The sequence below is a fragment of the Neofelis nebulosa genome, chromosome 7 (genome assembly GCF_028018385.1).
Source record: "Neofelis nebulosa isolate mNeoNeb1 chromosome 7, mNeoNeb1.pri, whole genome shotgun sequence".
NCBI lineage: Eukaryota > Metazoa > Chordata > Mammalia > Carnivora > Felidae > Neofelis > Neofelis nebulosa.
Window position 1 is genome coordinate 139921298 of NC_080788.1, and position 18853 is coordinate 139940150.

General features: G+C 52.1%; 1 protein-coding gene across 3 annotated transcripts in view; it reads left to right on the forward strand.

Moving 5' to 3' along the window:
• LOC131517720 (B2 bradykinin receptor-like) overlaps nt 1-17929 on the forward strand; it is a 52916-nt gene extending 34987 nt beyond the window's left edge. Inside the window, exons 2-3 of one of the 3 annotated variants that reach the window (XM_058740223.1) lie at nt 10056-10192; nt 16372-17929. In XM_058740223.1, coding sequence (XP_058596206.1) covers nt 16382-17443 — 1062 coding nt within the window. In that variant the 5' untranslated portion in view covers nt 10056-10192; nt 16372-16381 and the 3' untranslated portion in view covers nt 17444-17929. Of the gene's footprint in view, nt 1-10009; nt 10193-16371 lie in introns of all 3 variants that reach the window. The other 2 variants (XM_058740221.1, XM_058740220.1) reach the window with 2 other exon arrangements.
• Nucleotides 17930-18853: the final 924 nt, after the last annotated feature.

Consider the following 18853-nt stretch of genomic DNA (forward strand, 5'->3'; position numbering starts at 1 on the left):
GCCAGGACTTGAGGCCCCACCATGCCACCCACTCGCTGTGTGATCTTGGCCAACCCCTCACCCCCCCCTCCAACGGCCTTTGGCCTCAGTTTCCTCATCTGGAAACTAGGCAGCTAACACCCTAAGTGCGACTGTCTTACCCAGAGCTAATGACTCTGGAAGGAGGGCTCCATAAACTGTAGAGGGCAGCACAAATGTGACAGCGACTGCCCTGGGCTTGGAGCCAGGTTCCTGGTTCACATGCCAGCTCTGTCATTCCTGCCTCTGGGAATTCGGGCAAAGCCAGTCAGGTTCTCTGAGTTTCTGGCCTCTCGCCTATACAATGAGAATCCAGGTGCTGTGAAGAGTAACAGAGATCAAAGCACTCTCGTGGCTTAAATAGTATTCCGTCCCCCCCTCAAGTTCATGTCCACATGGGACCTCAGAACAGGATCGTATTTGGGAATAGGGTTTTCACAGAGGTCATTAAGGTAGGAGGAGGTCGTACCGGATTATGGTGGGCCCTATGTCCAAGGACCGGGGTCCTCATAGGAGGAGGAGAGACACACAGAGACACGGAGGCCACAAGGAGATGTAGTCAGAGATCAGAGTGACGGTCCCACAAGCCAAGGAACGTCAAAGATTCCCCAGAACCACCAAGAAGCCAGGAAACAGTCATAGAAGACACTGTTCCTCAGAACTTGCCGACACCTCGATCTTGGACTTCTGGCCTCCTGACCTGGGAGAGATTAAATTTCCGTTGCTCGAAGCCAGACTGTCTGCGGCACTAGGCTCCGGCAGCCCCGGGAGGCGGCCAGAGGCGCTGTAATCGTTCTGAGGACGCGCTCACTCACCTTTGGGCCTGCCCACCGGGGTCCACACAGACCCCTTTCCCCCCAGCAATGCAAGAGTCAACCAGAAGCTTCCTTGAGGTCTCCTGAGGCCTGGCGATGCCAGCTGGTGACAGAAGTGTCCCTGAGAAAGAGCAGGATAGAGCATCTTGCAGAACTCGAGGGAGTTTTTCCAAAGGAGGATCCCCAGGCCTTTCTCAAGGTCATGTAGGGTGTTAGGGGCAAACCCAGGCCCCCCAGAGTGTACGAACCTCAGACCTGCTGGAGCCGGGTCCCCAGGCTGCTGGCCCAGGACCGGGGCTGCCCTGTTGCCCTCTTCCTTCCCCAGGCCCCAAAGCCAGGCTGATTCAGGGCCTCCCAGACCAGGCTAAGAAGAGGCCACAGGGCCTGGCTCCTGGCTTCCGACTCGGTGGAAGGTTGTTTAGGGACAACCCCACAAGATGAACCAAGACGGGGTTCTGAAGCTTCCCCGGACACCCCGTCCACGCTGAGTCAACTTCCGAGGCCCATACAGAGGGCCAGCCCTGTCTGCCTGTTTCCTCTCTGGGGTCCCGGCCAAGACAGAGGACGGCTTACATAACCCTTCTTGTGCAAGAGCAAAGCAATAACCCAAGACAGCTCCCGCTGGCTGCGTCACCACAGCGTCTCACCTGATCCCCAAACTCTGAGAAGGGGCCCGCTTCACAGACCAAGAAACCAAGGCTTCCGGAGGCGGCGCAGAAACCGGTCCGAGGTCAGCCAGCTCCTCAGTGATGGAGCTAGGATCCGAACCCTCCCTGGCAGGTGGCTCTGCGGCCCAGACCCGCCCGCCCCAAATTCCAGATCAGACCTGAGGACCGGGGCCTTGCTTGCAAGTCAGATTTTTCCCCCAAAGTACCTGTCCACTGGGAGGAAGACAAAGCAGTGGGACCTTGGCATCCCGACTGCTGGATGGCCTTTCGGGGCAGTCTGACCCCTGTCCTCGTGCTCCATGGGGAAGAACAGACCCTCTCATGGCGAGAACTGGTTGTCTCTCCTGGGTGCCCCCACCCCATTAACCGCCCGAATTCTTTCTCTTCAATTCAGTTCTAAAATCATTTTCTCCTAGAGCCATAGGGCTCACCTTCTACTCTGTAAGCTATTGTGGTGTCATTGTTTACTTTGGAAGATTTTCCCCAAAGTTTCTCAAAACGAAACAAAACAAAGTGAAAACAAAATAACGACAACAACAACAAACAAAAGCAAAACCGAAACCTGGCTCCTGATTGGTCCGATAAGTCTCAGAACTGCAACCACGACACCTTCCTCGCGAGGCTTCACAATGCACAAAAGCATATTAAAGGCCCTGAGAAGTCCTGCAAGGAGGCATGCTTCTCTAAGCCTGGTCTAACCCCAGGTCTCCCAGACTTGATCAGCACGGAATCTGTTTTCCACTGGCTGCTCTTCCTGTTCTCCTTGCCCAGCACCTCCTTCTCCACCTAAAATTTAAATGTTGGCACTCCTCAGGCTTCAACCCTAAGCCTTCTTCTCTTCTCTCTGTGTGGGCCATCCTACTAATCCCAGCCAGGATCATGGTTCTAAATGCCATCTGTGATGATGAGTCTTACGTGTCAGCTTGGCTGGGCTCCAGCACCTGGTTCTTTAATCACACAGGAATCCGGGGTTGCTGCAAAGGTCTTTTGTAGATGTGGTGAACATCCCTTGCTTGAAGTAAAGGAGATTACCCTCAATAATGTGGTGGACCTCATCCAAGCGGTTGAAAGCCTTAAGAACAACAACTAAGATTTCCAGAGAAGAAATTCTGCCTCAGAACTGCTGTATGAGCTCCTACCTGAGTTTCTAGTCCTCTGCTCTGCCCTATGGATTTTGACATAGCCAGCCCCTGTAATCACATGAACTAATGCCTTGGAATAAATATCTTGATTGATAGATAGATGATGATGATGAAGAAGATAGATGATCGATAGACAGACAGATAGGTAGATAGATAGATGATAGACAGGTAGATAGATGATAGACAGACAGATAGATAGATAGATAGACAGATAGATAATAGATAGATGATAGATAAATAAATGATATATAGACAGATAGATGATACATAGATGATAGATAGATAGATAGATAGATGATAGATAGATAGACAGATGATAGAGAGATAGATAGATGATAGATAGATGACAGATAGATACATGATAGATGATAGATAGATAGATAGATGATAGGTAGATACATGATAGATAGAAAGATAGATAGATAGATAAATAGATAGATAGATGACAGATAGACAGATGATAGATAAATGATAGATAGACAGATGATAGATAGACAGATAGATGATAGATAGATAGACAGATGATAGCTAGATAGATGATAGATGATAGATAGATAGATAGATAGATAGATGATAGATAGATGATAGATAAATAGATTGATAGATGATAGATAGATAGATAGATAGATAGATAGATGATAGATACATGATAGATAGATAGATAGATAGATAGATGATAGATAGATAGACAGATAATAGACAGAGAGATAGATAGATAGATGACAGATAGATACATGATATATGATTGATAGATAGATAGATGATAGGTAGAGACATGATAGAAAGATAGATAGATAGATGATAGATAAATAGATAGATAGACAGATGACAGATAGACAGATGATAGATAGATGACAGATAGACAGATGATAGATAGATGATAGACAGACAGATGATAGACAGATAGATAGATGATAGAAGACAGACAGATGATAGATAGATAGATAGATAGATAGGAATAGGTAAATATCCTATTGGTTTGGTTTCTCTGGAGAGCCCTGCCTGAGACACATCTATGCCAACAAACTCTGAAACGTTAGCTCTCTTCTGAGGCATCTTCTCCGAATGCCCAGTGGAGAACCCCATTCAAGTATTTCACGTGTATCGTCGACGTATCTGTCTCTGTCACATATCTGTAGCCACCATGAGGGCTGGGACAGCCAAGGATGACCCCAAGTCTTCAAGGGAAGGTGAGCGTTGTCTTCAGCGTGTCATTTCCCCTGCGCCCTGGTCATAGAAACATTTCTGATCACGGGGCTCGGCCTGCTTTCTTGTGTTAGAGATACACGCTCCCAGCATCAACCCCATCCCCACAAAAGACATACGAGCACTACTGGTTTCTGTGGAAAACGAACTTGATTTCACGCCCCCATTTCTCGCCGGACGCGTAGGCCATTTAGGCCCGTGGGCTGATTGAAAGATGAGGCAACAGGCTTTCCATATGGGCGGTTTCTGCCAGATTACACAGAGGAAGGTCATAAAACTGGGAACGTACGTACGCATAATTCATCTCATCCTGTGAACGTCCATATGATGAAAGAGTGACATTCTCCGTGGATTTATTTGATCCCCGCAACAGCTGTCAGAGCAGGCAGGGCACCTTCGCTGCCAGATGAAGAACCTGCGGGTCTGAGCCTTCCCGGGACTTCCCCGCAGGGGCCCCCGGCTCTCTTCCCACCCTCGCCCCCTCCCCCCAGTGCCAGGGGAGTATCTGTGCTCTCAGAGAACTCACTCCGATCTGAAACCGTTTCGTGCTCTTTGCTGCACCAAAACAACAGCCTTTGGGGGCAAATCTGCACAGAGCGGACCGCAGGGCAGGGGCTGAGTGGTCCTCAAAAGGAATGAGAAAACGCGGTCTGAGGCTTGACCCTGGGCTTTCTGACTCCTAAGTTCCAAGTAAGCCTTCCACAAACAACATTTGTGCACGTCCACGTGCTGGGCCTTCCACCTACAATGTTTTTGCGTTTGTTTGTTTGTTTGTTTGTTTGTTTGTTTGTTTTGGCTGGCCTGCCTTCCAAACTCCTATTCATCTCTCAAAACCCCAGTCAAATATCCCTCTGCCATCATTCTTCCAAGACTTCCATTCTTTAGGCCTTCATGCTCGGACGTAACCTTGGCTCTTCATTACCATTCTGCCTTCCAAGGCGTGCAGTCACTGTCTGCCTGCCTGCCTGTCTTTGTCCTCAGACGGACCCCGCGCTCCACAAGGGGACACGGAAAAGGCTTTGTTCACCTCCGTCTTCCCATTGCCCACAAGGGACCTGGGGCCCCCAAGGGGTTCAGGACGTGCGTGTTGACATAGGGACAAACTATTGATATTCCGATATGCAGCATAAGTAAATAGGGTCATGAATTTATTCAGCAAATACGTGCTGATTGAGCACGTCGGCTCTGTTGTAGGAGTTCTGGAGTAAGACTCTAATCAAAAGAGGTAAACACCTTGCCTGGTGGAGACACAGGAAGGAAAAACTAAACAGTGTAGCCAGGTGGTGAGAAAAATGAAGCGGGCGGAAGGGAGGAGGTATTACTTCAGGGAAGGGCTCTCTGATAAGGGGGGATTTGTGGGGGCCAGGAGGACCCGAGGGATGTGGCTGTCTACGGGAAGGGTGCTCCGGGCACAGGGAATGGCCAGTGCAAAGGTCCTGAGGCGGAGAGGACGTGGCACGTCTGAGACAGAGCAAAGAGGCCAGAGAGCCAGTGGATGAGCGGGAGGGGAGTGTGAAAAGGACACTGAGAAAGGAAGCAGGGCTGTGCAGCCTTGTGGGTGGGCTGCTGTCGATCGCAGCACTTTCCTGTCCCTGCGAGGGGAGCCTGAGGGTTTCAGGCAGAGACGTGACCTGGTCTGGCTCAGGCTTTAGAACACAGAGGATTGTGGCTGACCCTCCCCGGTCACAGGTCATTTCCAAGTGTTGCACCCGGGCCCTGGCTGTATTAGCTCTGGGATTCTCCTGACTCCCCTCAGGGAGGGCCCGCTGAGTCTCACTGTCCAGGCAGCGTTTTATGTGCAAATTTCTAAACTTGCACTGGTCTATGGAACCCCCGGCCCAGTGGGCTATTTTCTGCTGAGTGGCCGGTGCCCAGAGCCCCTTACTTCTAAATTTTTTTTTAACGTTTATTTTTATTTTTGAGACACAGAGAGACAGAGCATGGACAGGGGAGGGGCAGAGAGAGAGGGAGACACAGAATCCGAAACAGGCTCCAGCCTCCGAGCTGTCAGCAGAGCCCGACGCGGGGCTCGAACTCACGGACCCCGAGATCATGACCTGAGCCGACGTCGGACGCTCAACCGACTGAGCCGCCTAGGCGCCCCGCCCCTCACTTCTAAATGGCCGTCGGCTCAGGCCAGGGCAGTGCTCCCAGCTGCCCGCATGCCCGGGACACCTTCAAGCCGGCCCCCATCGCCCTGTCGCTTTCCAGGTATCTGTGCCTTGTTAAACCTACAAACTGTAGGATTTTCTTTTCACACCCCTTGCATCTTGACACCTGACCCTGGCCCCATCCGTCCCCACCCCCTCTGTGCCGCACGGTGCGGGCTCTCGTATAGTGGTGTTTGCACACTTGGCTGAAATGTTGGCTCGATCGCTTGCCAGACGCATGGAACCTGAGCGGCCCCCAGGGGCGAGGGGGGGCGCCAGGCTTCCTCCTCCTTGCCCCCTGGCACCCAGCACTCACCTGGCACCTTGCAGGTGCTCTCTACGTGTGTGCAGAATAGAAGGATGAACACTCAGACCTGTGCTCACAGAGGACCAAAGGGGCCTTGAATGACGGAGGCGCATTAAGCAGAAAGACAGGGGCGGGGGGGAGGGGCCATTTCCAGCAAACGCTCACAGGAAGGTGCGACCAGAGGCATTAGGAGCCCAGGAGTCACCCGTCAGGAAATGTCCCAGGGTGGAGGGTGGCTCCGCGTGTTACAGCAGGACCACAGGGGAGTCTGAATTCCAAGGGGTTGGGCTGTTGTCCTAGGAAATGACAAAATCCAGGTGCTCTGGAATATTAATCCAGCACAAGCATGGACAGAAGGACAAAACTCAGAAAGCTAGGAGATTGGCTGGGAGCTCTTTGTCGCAGACGTGTCTGCCACGTGATTGTCTAACACCTACGGCCGGAAGGAAGGCTTGGACGGAGGGGAAGGTGGCCGGCTGGGCCTTCGGTCCCGGCCGGAAGCGGGCCGGCCTCGGTTCCTTTCCTGCGTCGACATGTAAAGATAATAAAAGAGACAGCTCGTGTCTTGTGAGGACTGAGCGAGAGCCCTGAAGATGTCCCACATCTGGAAGTCACCTGTAGAGATGAGCCCAGGGAGGTGACCTTGCAGAACCTGCTGGGTGTGACTAGGAGAGGAGACAGGGTGACTCCGGGGTTTAGTGACCAGAGAACTGTGTGTGTGCCATGGTGGGGACTGTGACCTGTGTGTCCCCAAGTCCCTTAAGCTCAAGCTCACCTTCTCGGAATATGCATGGAGCATAGCCCGAGCCCTCAGCTCAGGAGACCCCGCTACCTGGAGTCCCCAGCATCAGCATCAGGGACAATCCAGGGAAGGTTGACCTGTCCCAGCACGCTGGCCAGGCTATCCTGTTTCTAGACGGCAGCCCCGGGTCTCTTTCCAGCCACCTCTTCATGCCTTAGAATAGTCTCTTTGCTGTCCTGTCTCCCTACAGAGGCCCCACACAGGCCCCAGGTCCCAAAGGACCCTCACCCCACTCCTGGCCTCCCCCTGCCTTCACGTTACAGGGGCCTGTACCCCTTCCTAGATGTAGGATTCCCTCATCCTGCCCTCAGCCTTCGGAATTCAGGCCCCCTTGACCCATAGGCTTGGGTTCCCTCACCTTGCCCTCAACCCCCCAAAGTCAGGCCCCTCTTCCCAAGACTTGAGGTTCTCTCACCCTGCCCTTAACCCCCCAGAATTCAGGCCCCCTCTCCCCAACACTCGGGGTTCCCTTGCCTTGTCCTCAGCCGCTGGAAATCAGGCCCCTTCTCCCCAAGACTTAGGGTTCCATCACCCTGCCCTTAAACCCCAGAATTCAGGTCTCCTCTCTCCACAGGCTTGGGGTTCCCTCGCCTTATCCTCAACTTCCCAGAATTTAGGTCTCCTCTCCCCACAGACTTGGGGCTCCCTCGCCTTGCCCTTAACCCCCCAAATTCAGACCTCCTCTCCCCAAGACTTGGGGTTCCCTCACCCTGCCTTCAACCTCCCAGAATTCAGGTCTCCTCTCCCCACAGACTTGGGGCTCCCTCGCCTTGCCCTTAACCCCCAAAATTCAGACCTCCTCTCCCCAAGACTTGGGGTTCCCTCACCCTGCCCTCAACCCCCAAAATCCAGACCTCCTCTCCCCAAGACTTGGGGTTCCCTCGCCTTGCCCTTAACCCCCAAAATCCAGACCTCCTCTCCCCAAGACTTGGGGTTCCCTCGCCTTGCCCTTAACCCCCAAAATTCAGACCTCCTCTCCCCACAGACTTGGGGTTCCCTCACCCTGCCCTCAACCCCCCCCCAGAATTCAGGCCCCCTGTCCCCAAGACTTGGGGTTCCCTCGCCTTGCCCTCAGCCCCTGGAATTCAGGCCCTTTCTCCCCACAGCCCCAGAGGCAGAGGGCAACTCCACTCCATTTCCCACCCTGAGTGAGCCATAGGAGGAACATCCATTTTCCTAAATGAACTTTCCATCCCTCCCGCAGGGGGAGCCCCCAAGGCTTTGGCAAGGCTGCCACAGAGTCCTCTCCCGAAGCCCCACTCATCAGCCATCACGTGGCAAGTGGGCCACCAGCAGTGGGGGCCACAGGGTCCTGCCACACACAGGCCCCTTCTCACCATCTCACCGTCTCTCCCCGACATGAGGCGGGGTCGGCCAGGGTCCGACCGAGTGGCTCACCTCCCACGGAGCTGGTCTCAGGGACCCTCCCGAGTCAATGCCTGTCTGGGCAGGAAGGCATCTCCTAAGACAGACACTGGTGAGAAGCAGTCCAGTCTCCACTCCCGTGGAAGAGAGAAAAGGCAGTCACTCTCTGCAAATGGTTTCCACTGGTGAGACCCCCATCTTCGTTGCTAATTAGGAAGGCCTGGGATTTGGAGGCCTTCTCTGATGAAAAGCTACCCAGACGCTGGCCGACATTCACCTAACGTCTGTGTGACTAAAACATCCCAGGTCTCTCCTCACGTGAAGGGACCGTCCCCAAAGACAGATTCCAGTCTCCTCCCTCAAATGCTCCCCAGCTGCTGAGTCTCGGAATCTTCTTTGTTTTCTCTGCTTCCACAATTTTAATATATCTAGCAACAGGAGAGACTTGCTAGAAAGTTCTAAAGTGCAGTTTGTCCCCACTGAGGTGTCAGTACAGAGAAAGGAAACAGAGAAGGCTAGATGCTGAAGACAAAGGGGACATTCTTCTGCCCCAGGCACGTTGGGTTCAAGGGGACATCAAAAGGGGACATGGAGGGGCCCCCGGGTGGCTCAGTCGGTTAAACGTGCGACTTCGGCTCAGGTCATGATCTCCTGGTTTGTGGGTTTGAGCCCCGTGTCGGGCTTTGTGTTGACAGCTCGGAGCCTGGAGCCTGCTTCGGATTCTATCTCATTCTCTCTCTGCCCCTCCCCTGCTCATTCTCTGTCCCTCTCTGTCTCTCAAAAATAAATACATGCCAAAAAAAAATTCTTTTTAAAGAGGGGACATGGGCATCCAAGAGGCAGGACTCGGGTGTGGGGAGGGCTGGGGCCCTGAGATTTGAGGATGACCTTTCCAGAAGCCACAATTCAAGCCCCAGGCATGGATGCATTCTCCTGCATTTAGGGAGGGAGTTCGAAGCGTCTTAATTTTTAAGAGGGAGGGTTAGGGGCATTTCAGTTACAGGATCTTGAGGCCAGACACTCAAAGAAAGCCAGAAATTTCTTACTGTCTGAAAAGGAGGTCTTGAGCAGTTCAATTGGATATGTGCAGGCAAATAGGCTTCAGAGCTGCTGGGGAAGATGAAGAAAAGTGTATCTGATCCCATTCAGTTCTGGACGTTGCAGGAGTCAATTTTTTTCCTAGCTCACTGTTTGTTTAATGGGGTCCACACTAACGGATTCTTGGCCGTGTGTCCTTGAGGACTGAAACTCAAAAGGGACGTTGAAGTCAGCTCCCACAAAAGCTGAGGTTTTGTAGTAAGCTTCAGGCATGTGGGATCCCGTGGTGAACGGGGCACAGTCATTACTCAATGTCCACTGAGGCTCGAAGGGACTGGATGATGCCGGAATATGGTTTAAGGGCATATTGGCCAACATACTTTTTTTTGGCAGAGTCACTGGTCTCCCCAGATGTCTCCAAAGTAAAGAGGGGGGCTGGGAGCTGGATACTCTCTTGCCAGCCTTAAAGTACAGAGCAATTTTCCTTTTAAACCCCAGCTTGCTTCTTCCATCGAAAGACTCACTTTCTCGGCAATCCCTCCAGTGACCTCATTGGAGAGGAGGTTGGGCAATTTGAGGCCATCGCGTTTCCACGGTGCTTCTCAGCCCAGAAAACACCTCCGAAGGCAGCTCTCGCCATCAGAAAACCCAGACGAAGTCGCGAGCTTTTTCATCCCCTGAGTAAGTAAACAGCCGTCTCTTTTTTTCCTTTTATGAGAGCAAGGTGTAAGAGGAGATTCACGTCTCGTTAGAAAAAACAAACAAAGAAAGCTTCCTCTTACAATGAAATACTGGCAGGATTTTCTGTTTTCTTTAAGTGTATGTCTTGTTTTTTGTTTTAAACGTAATTCTAAATCAGTGGGAGACATTGTATTCTGTGCCTGCTTCAGGGTTTAGTTGCTTTTCCAGCAGAAAAGGAGGAGAGCGTCTGGACTAGCTCATGGAGGTCCCAGAAATTCTTTCTTGACATCAAGGCCGTATGAAACACGTAGAGGCTGAATAATACAGCCCCTAATGAGCTCCGTGTGGACTCTGACCAGTTTCAATCTACGAATTTTGATTTATAAAAATCAAATCGGTCTTCCCAGGATTGCTTGCAAGATTTCATAAGGCCAATAAATTGGTTGGGTTCTTTGTGGCTTGAAAATCGCATCTTAATTATGTGACTGAGTTGAGATTCATTCATCTCTCCGTCTGTATTTCAAATGCCTTTATCTCACCTCACTGTTGAAATTGGAACGAATTCCACGAGGCCCAATCCGTTGAAGAAAGTGGTCTCCCGAGTAGCACATGCCAGGGTTGGAATATGCAAACTCAGAAAATATCACGTAGAAATTACAGAATCATCTTCTCTAGCAGGCCTGCCCAGCATCACCTTTACGTTTTTCAAATAAGATCGAGTATTACAGATACTATCAATAGCTGCTGTTTATTGAGCACCTACTATGTGCCAGGCAGATATCAGAGCTAAAACTAAGAACTGGTGAAGGAAGGGCTCTCCTTTCTGTCCGACGTCATATAAACACAGACAACAGCTGGTAAAGACAAACCCTTTCAAAATGAGCCCAGCTTGAGCAGACATGCTGTGTCCATGGGGGGCCCACGGACACAGCTGGGTCCACTGGGACGGAGGGCAGTGTCTGCTAAGCCAACCAGATTCGAGCTGAAGTCAGAGGTCTCTGCTGGTGGCTTGGGAGGCAGCCCCTGATTCCCTAGGGAGGGCAAAATTCCCTGAATTTCCTCTGGCTGCCGTAACAAATCAGCACAACCTTAGTGGCTTAAAACAACACAAATTTATTATTCTGGAAGTCAGATGTTCAAAATCAGTCGCCCTGGGCTAACGTCAAGGTGTTAGAAGGGCTGTGTTCCTTCTGGAGACTCCAAGGGACTCCTTGCTTTTTCCAGCTTCTTTTTAAAAATTAAAAAAAAATATATTTTTTAATGTTTATTTATCTTTGAGAGACAGAGAGCGCGAGCGGGGAAGGGCAGAGAGAGAGGGAGACACAGAATCCGAAGCAGACTCCAGGCTCCGAGCTGTCAGTACAGAGCCCGACGCGGGGCTTGAACTCAGGAACTGTGAGATCATGACCTGAGCCGAAGTCAGACGCTTAACCAACTGAGCCACCCAGTCACCCCTATTTTTAAAAATTTTTAATGTTTATTTATTTTTGAGAGAGAGAGAAAGACAGAGACAGAGCACGAGCGGGGCAGGGGCAGAGAGAGAAGGAGACACAGGATCCAAAGCAGACTCCAGGCTCCGAGCTGTCAGCACAGAGCCTGACACGGGGCTCGAACCCACAAACCGTGAGAGCTTGAACTGAGCAGAAACCAAGAGTCGAGCGCGTAACCGAGGGAGCCACCCAAGCACCCCAGACCAGAATGTATTTAGTTAAGAAAATGTCCTTGCTGTAAGTGCCGAGGTACCTGCTAATCTCTGAGCAAATTGTGCCAAGCAGAGGCTTTTCTCAGGTCTCTTTACGTACGAAATCACGTAACTCTTTTAGCCCACGTATGTTCACAGGTGATGCCTTTACGCCCTAGTTCAGAGTGGCTCTCAACAAACATTTTTACCAGATAATATTTTTACTCTACAAATAAGTTGTAGTTACTTCCCCTTTTTGAACGTTTTGTGAAACTTAGAGGCTGCGCATCCCAGGTTTTCTCAATTTCGTCTCATTTCTTGTACGGAATATGAATTTACCCAAGTGAAAAGATTCTTCCCACAAACTGAGATATTCCAAAGCTCACTACAGAGATTTAAAATCAAATCTTGTGTGCCACCGAGCTCGCATTCTTTAAACATTTTTCCCCTTTCGCAATAAATGTCCTTTATTTTCTGCATAATACCTTCATTTTCAAGGTAATTACAGTCTGCTAAAAGCGTAAAAGCAGGTGTTTTGGTGCTCCATTCTTTGCGTACCTTGATTAAAGATATCCAAATGATTTGGAACAAAATTCAAACAAAATTTAGAGTTCCGCTTTAACAAACAGCTTAGTAACATTTCCGGGCATTTAGGCTCAAGGTCCCCTAAAAGTGATTGATGATGGGGCAGCAAAGAAAGGAAAAACGTGCTCTAGGGTTTGTTTGTTTTTTTTTAATTCATCGTCAACCTTATTACGAAAAGCTTGTGGTTCTGTAACCCTGTGTACCCATCTTTAGATTTTCTAAACTTTGTCAACTCTAACCTCCATTTTAATTGGTAGAATATTGAGGGGCGCCTGGGTGGCTCAGTCGGTTGAGCGTCCGACTTCGGCTCAGGCCACGATCTCGAGGTTCGTGAGTTCGAGCCCCACATCGGGCTCTGTGCTGACAGCTCGGAGCCTGCTTCGGATTCTGTGTCTCCCTCTCTCATGAGCCCCTCCCCCGCTCATGCTCTGTCTCTCTCACTCTCAAAAATAAGTAACATTAAAAAAGAATTAATTGGTAGGATCCTGAAACTTATTCATATGCAATTGCAAACGGTGTGTGCACCAGTGGCCTCTTCAAAGTACATTTCTGTTCCACTGCTCTCTTATTTTCGAAAGAACATCGCTGTTACCATGACACCACACCCCAGCAAAATCTGTATTTGTATTATCATCACAAAAATATAACTCTAGTTCCAACGTAAACAACTGAAACTGAATTTAGAATAGCATCCCCCAGAAGTCGTTGTTCCAGTCGCCCAGATGGAACTTCCAGAAGTTTTGCTTTGAGTCCGTGAATTGGATCATGTTTGGAACTGATTTTTTTTCTAGTGGAAGAATCAGAAGATACCGATAGCATTTTCCCTGTGTGTGGAGTTGTTATGAAGCGGACCCATGATCAGCTGTCATTTCCACTGTCACCTGTGCAGGAGATAAACTGGAACCAAAAACGAGTTGAATTAATTGGCAGAATAGTGGCTTGATCTGAATGGAAAATCCACGCTTCCCAGAGCGACCTGTAACAACGCCTTCTGCAGCTACGTGGGTGCAATCGGTCTTAGGGCAGATCTTTTAAAATTACTAACTTCTGGGGCGCCTGGGTGGCTCCGTTGGTTGAGCGTCCGACTTCAGCTCAGGTCACGATCTCCTGGTTTGTGGATTCGAGCCCCTCATCAGGCTCTGTGCTGACAGCTCGGAGCCTGGAGCCTGCTTTGGAATCTGTGTCTCCCTCCCTCCCTCTCTCTCTCTCTCAGGCCCTCCCCTGCTCACACTCTGTCTCTCTCTCAAAAATAAAATACACGGTTTAGAAAATTAAAATTACTAACTTCTGCAGTAGCAGCTTTGGGTCTTAGGTTTTCTTGTGGTTGGTGAAATCGCCACAGAGCCCTGCCTAGTGATGTAAATAAACATCAACAGTCTGTGCAACTTGCAAATTTGTTGCCAACTTCCTTGAGAAAGGGGAGCTCAGTACTTACATCCTCCCGAAACTTTCATCTTTTAGCTCATCGAGGCCAAAAGGGCATATTGCAAATTTTTAAAGTGTTTCCAGGGTAAAAAAAAAAAAAAAAGAATTCCACAAAGAAAAATAAATAAATGAAACGATTCCCAAATAACCAGATAAATATTTAGCTGTGGATTTACAGCACAAGAGTGTCTCAACTCTTCCATATGCACTCGGTCAGAGTTCTCCATGCCACAGATACACCACAGCCACCAGCCCTTAATCCCCCGTGTATCCCACTGACCTCCCCACTCGTGGCCAAGCAGTTCATTCTCCCCTCTGTCTACATTCTCCCTCGGTGGTTTCGTCCACTCTTGGACGTCCACTATGTCAGCTCTTGTCATTGAATACCAGACTTGAACATCTAGTCGCTGGAAATCCCCACTTGATGCCCCCACTTGATACTTCAACCTTGAACCTTGACATGTCCGAGAGTGAACTCCTGATCTCCCCGCCCGCCGCCAAACCCTGCCCCATGTTCACACTGCTGTCTCCATCTCAGCTGAGGGCCACGTCATATGTCCAGGTGCTCTGGATAAAAATCTTGGCATCATCCGAGCCTTCCTCTCTCCCCACCTGTATCCGACTGAAAATCATGGCGGCACTACCTTCAATATAAAATCCAGAAACCGATTCCATCTCACCATTCCCCCTGCTTACCACCCCCGTGCTACAATTTTATTCAGTATGTTTACTGTTGTGGGCTCTCTCCTCCCACGAGGCTGGAAGCCTCCTGAGGGGTCTTTGCTAGTTTGATTCACTGCTCTGTCCCAAATACCTAGAACAGTGCCAGGTACATAGTAGGTGCTCAATAAATACTGGTTCAGTAGACAAATGCATGGAGGAACTGATAAATTACACCTCGGTGTGAATGGCACAGCGTGTGAGTTACACACAGCATCCAAACTCGAAAGTCATCATGTCCTCGGTTGAGGAAAGTCGTGCTCAGGGACATCAAGTGATTGCTCAAGGTCACCCAGCCAAGAATGGTTCACAAGCTGCTCGCTGTGTGAATGGGGATCATACGGGTCTCCTGAGTCAGCTGTGGCCAACTGGACTGGCAGGTGCCCATAAATCCACGAGTGCAGGATGCGATCCCTTCTTTCCGTGGGGTTCCAGAGGGCGGCGGGACTCAGTCTGCTTGCTTTCCACCGTATCCCTCCCCCACTGAAACTCCGCGTGGGCATTTGGGAGGCAGGCCTGCTGTGTGGCTGGGACCGTGGCCTTTCGGGTCAGCACAGACTGAGGGCTCCCAGGACAGGCTGTTCACTTCCGAGCCTGCCTTCCTCATCTACCGACTGGGGGCCAAACATGCAGCAGAATCGAGGAGACAGAGGCCCGGCCTCTGGAATCAGACTGTGCCAGGCTGAATCCCCTCTCTACTCCAGCCCCCTGTGCGACTGTGGACGAGTGACCAGTCCCTCCGCGCCCCGCTTTCTGAGCAAATGTAGATGACGAGGCTCTTACCTCCACAGGGCTGCTGAAAACGTTAAATGAAAAAGTACTTCAATGTCAAACTCTCCGAATGGTGTCTGGCTTAGAAATCATCTCATCAATGTTAGCTGCTTTATTAATGTTGTTTTACTGCTGGTAATTTGCAAGCCTGGCTTCTCGTGCTGGAAACCTCCCACCGTTGTCCCTACCCCGTCCACCCCACTGGTCTGGGACCCAATGGACGGACATCCCCGCTGTCTGCACCTCTTGCTAGCACTTCCTGATTCTTTCTTAGGTCCTCGCCCACTGTCTCCATGTCTGCATCGCCTCTGGACAGTGAGCACCTTCAGGCTGGGGGCTGGGTCCTTTCCCTGGCAAGGTGCTGGCACAGAGCGGGTGCTCTTTGATGTCTGCGAAAGAGTGAACGATAACAATCTGGTTGTTAATAAGACCGAGTGCTTCCTCTAGACCAGGCGACCGTGCCAAGCTCTCCATAGACCCTGTCCCTGGTCCTCACCACGGTTATACAAGAGGGATACGACTAGCTTTGCCTTTCGAGGGATGCGGCTAGCTTTGCCTTTCGAGGGATGCGGCTAGCTTTGCCTTTCGAGGGATGCGGCTAGCTTTGCCTTTCGAGGGATGCGGCTAGCTTTGCCTTTCGAGGGATGCGGCTAGCTTTGCCTTTCGAGGGATGCGGCTAGCTTTGCCTTTCGAAAAGGGAAGTAAAAGTTAGTGGGTCTCAGTGGCTCACGCCAAGTGGCTGCGCTCGGAATTGGACTCGGCGTTCAAAGCCCTAGTCTTTTCCTGCGTCCCAAGGGGCGGCAAACTTTTCCCCAGAGGGAACAGACGGCCGCTATCTCCCGTTCTGCAAGCCACAGCCTCGGCCGATACGTAAGCGAACAGGTGCGGCCGCGGGCCGAGACGGCTTTCCTGTGCAAAGCTGGCGGCGGGCTGGACCCGGGCCTCGGGTTGTGGCTGGCCGCCTCCCCCAGCTGATGCCGCATGCTGGTCGTTGCAGGTCGCCGCGGATGGCGTCCCGGACCCTCCTGGCGCTCCTGTCCCTGAACCGGAGCCAGTCCCGCCCCGCAAACGCCACGTCCTGTGACGACGCTCGGGAGGCCTGGGACCTGCTGCACAGGCTGCTGCCGACATTGATCCTCGCCATCTGCGCCTGCGGCCTGCTGGGAAACCTGCTTGTGCTGTCCGTCTTCCTCCTGCCCCGGCGGCGCCTGAACGTGGCGCAAATCTACCTGGCCAACCTGGCCGCCTCCGACCTGGTGTTCGTCCTGGGCCTGCCCTTCTGGGCGGAGAACATCTCGAACCGGTTCCGCTGGCCTTTCGGAGCCCTCCTCTGCCGCGTCGTCAACGGGGTCATCAAGGCCAACTTATTCACCAGCGTCTTCCTGGTGGTGGCCATCAGCCAGGACCGCTACCGGGTGCTGGTGCACCCCATGGCCAGCCGGAGGCGGGGGCGCAGGCGGCGGGCGCGGGCCACCTGCGCGCTCATCTGGATGGCGGGGGGCCTCCTGAGCGTCCCCACGTTCCTGTTCCGTTCCCTCGCCGCCGTCCCGGAACTGAGCGACACCTGTGCCTGCGTGCTGCTGCACCCGCCCGGGGCCTGGCACTTCGCACGGATGGTGGAGTTGAACGTGCTGGGCTTCCTCCTGCCGCTGCTGGCCATCGTCTTCTACAACTGCCAGATCCTGGCCTCCCTGCGAGGGCGCGCGGAGGTGGGCGGCACGCGGAGCGGGGGCTCCGCGGGTGGCAGGACCGCGGGGCTCCTCCTCACGCTCGTGGCTGCCTTCCTGGTGTGCTGGACCCCCTACCACTTCTTTGCCTTCCTGGACTTCCTGTTCCAGGTGCAGGCCGTCCGCGGCTGCTTCTGGGAGAAGCTCATAGACCTGGGCCTGCAGTACGCCAACTTCTTCGCCTTCACCAACAGCTGCCTGAACCCGGTGATTTACGTCTTCGTGGGCCGGCTCTTCAAGACCAAGGTGCGGGAGCTTTGTAAACAGTGCGTCCCTAGGAGCCTTCGTCCCGTGTGCCCGGCCCAGCGGAAAGACATCCTCCAACTTTTCTGGCGGAAGTAAACCGGCGCGGAGTCACGAAGCTTGGCTTCCGGATCCGCGGTTTCGGACATCGGGAAGTCCTGTTGTGGTCGGCTGGGACGGTGAGCCCCCCGAATGGCCAGGACCCAGTCCCTGGGAACCGTGGGTGTGATTAGGGTAGGAGGACTTTGCACATGTGATGGAGCCATGGATCTTGAGAGGGGGAGATTATAGGGGACGGTCTGCGTGGGCCCGACGGAGCCACAAAGGTCCTTGTAAAAGGGCAGCGGCAATGCCAGGGTCAGAGAAAGCCACGGGACAGCAGGATCAGAGGCTGGAGTGTCGTGAGGAGCCCCGAGCCATTGCCGGCACCCGCTGAAGGCCGGAGAAGGGAAAGGAGACGCATTCTCCCCTCAAGCTTCCAGAAGGCGCCAGCCCTGTAGACACCCGACTTTAGCCCAAGGAGACGGACTTCAGATGTCTGGCTTCCGGATCCGTAAGGCAATAAAGTTGTGTTGTTTTAAGTCATCCAGTTGGTGGTAATTTGCTACAGCAGCCAGAGGAAACTCATACAACTTTCCGGTGAGGGTCTCTTGCCCGCCCAAAATTTTCTCCGCTGACGGCTAGGCATGCAGACATGATACGGCTAGGGGTCCTAACCCCAAGGAACTTGCAGAAATAATTAGAGTATAAAAAAAGAAAACAAGAGGGGCGCCTGAGTGGCTCAGGCGGTTAAGTGTCCAACTTCAGCTCAGGTCATGATCTCACGGCTCGTGAGTTCGAGCCCCACGTCGGGCCCTGTGCTGACAGCTCAGAGCCTGGAGCCTCTGCTTCGGATTCTGTGTCTCCCTCTCTCTCTGCCCTCCCCCGCTCACATGCTGTCTCCCTCTATTTCTCTCTCTCTCTCAAAAATAAATACACATTTAAAAAAAATAAAAAATAAGAATAGGAGGTGACGCAAAGCAGGGTAACTGCCCCCACTGCGTGAGAGGAGGTGCTCAGAGCACAGAGGAACTGGGCCCAGGATGGGTGGCTGGGCGGGGATGGGTCTGGAGGGCTTCCAGGAGGAGGAGACATATAAGCTGAGTCCAAAGAACTAGCAGTTGGCCAAACCAGATGGCAAAAAGGTGTGTTCCAGATAGAAGAAACATGCTCGACCCAGAGGCTGGGAGGCTCAGAGGTTAGGAGGGAGAAGGATGAGGAAGGTGAGGTATAAGGTGGTCACAGAGGGGTTTGAGGCTTGAGGAAGACCTAAGATGCTCAAGGGCAGGGAGGGAAGCATGGGGGCGGCGGAGGAGGGGGTGCTAAGGGCCCGGCTGAAGCTGGAAGGCATTGATCTAACGTTGTGTGAATTACTCGAGCAACGATTTCCGGCCCCAAACAGGTAGACACTTGGGTTTCCCCAGCGTTGGGGTCCTTCCAGATGGATGGCCATAGTTCAAGGGTGCCGGG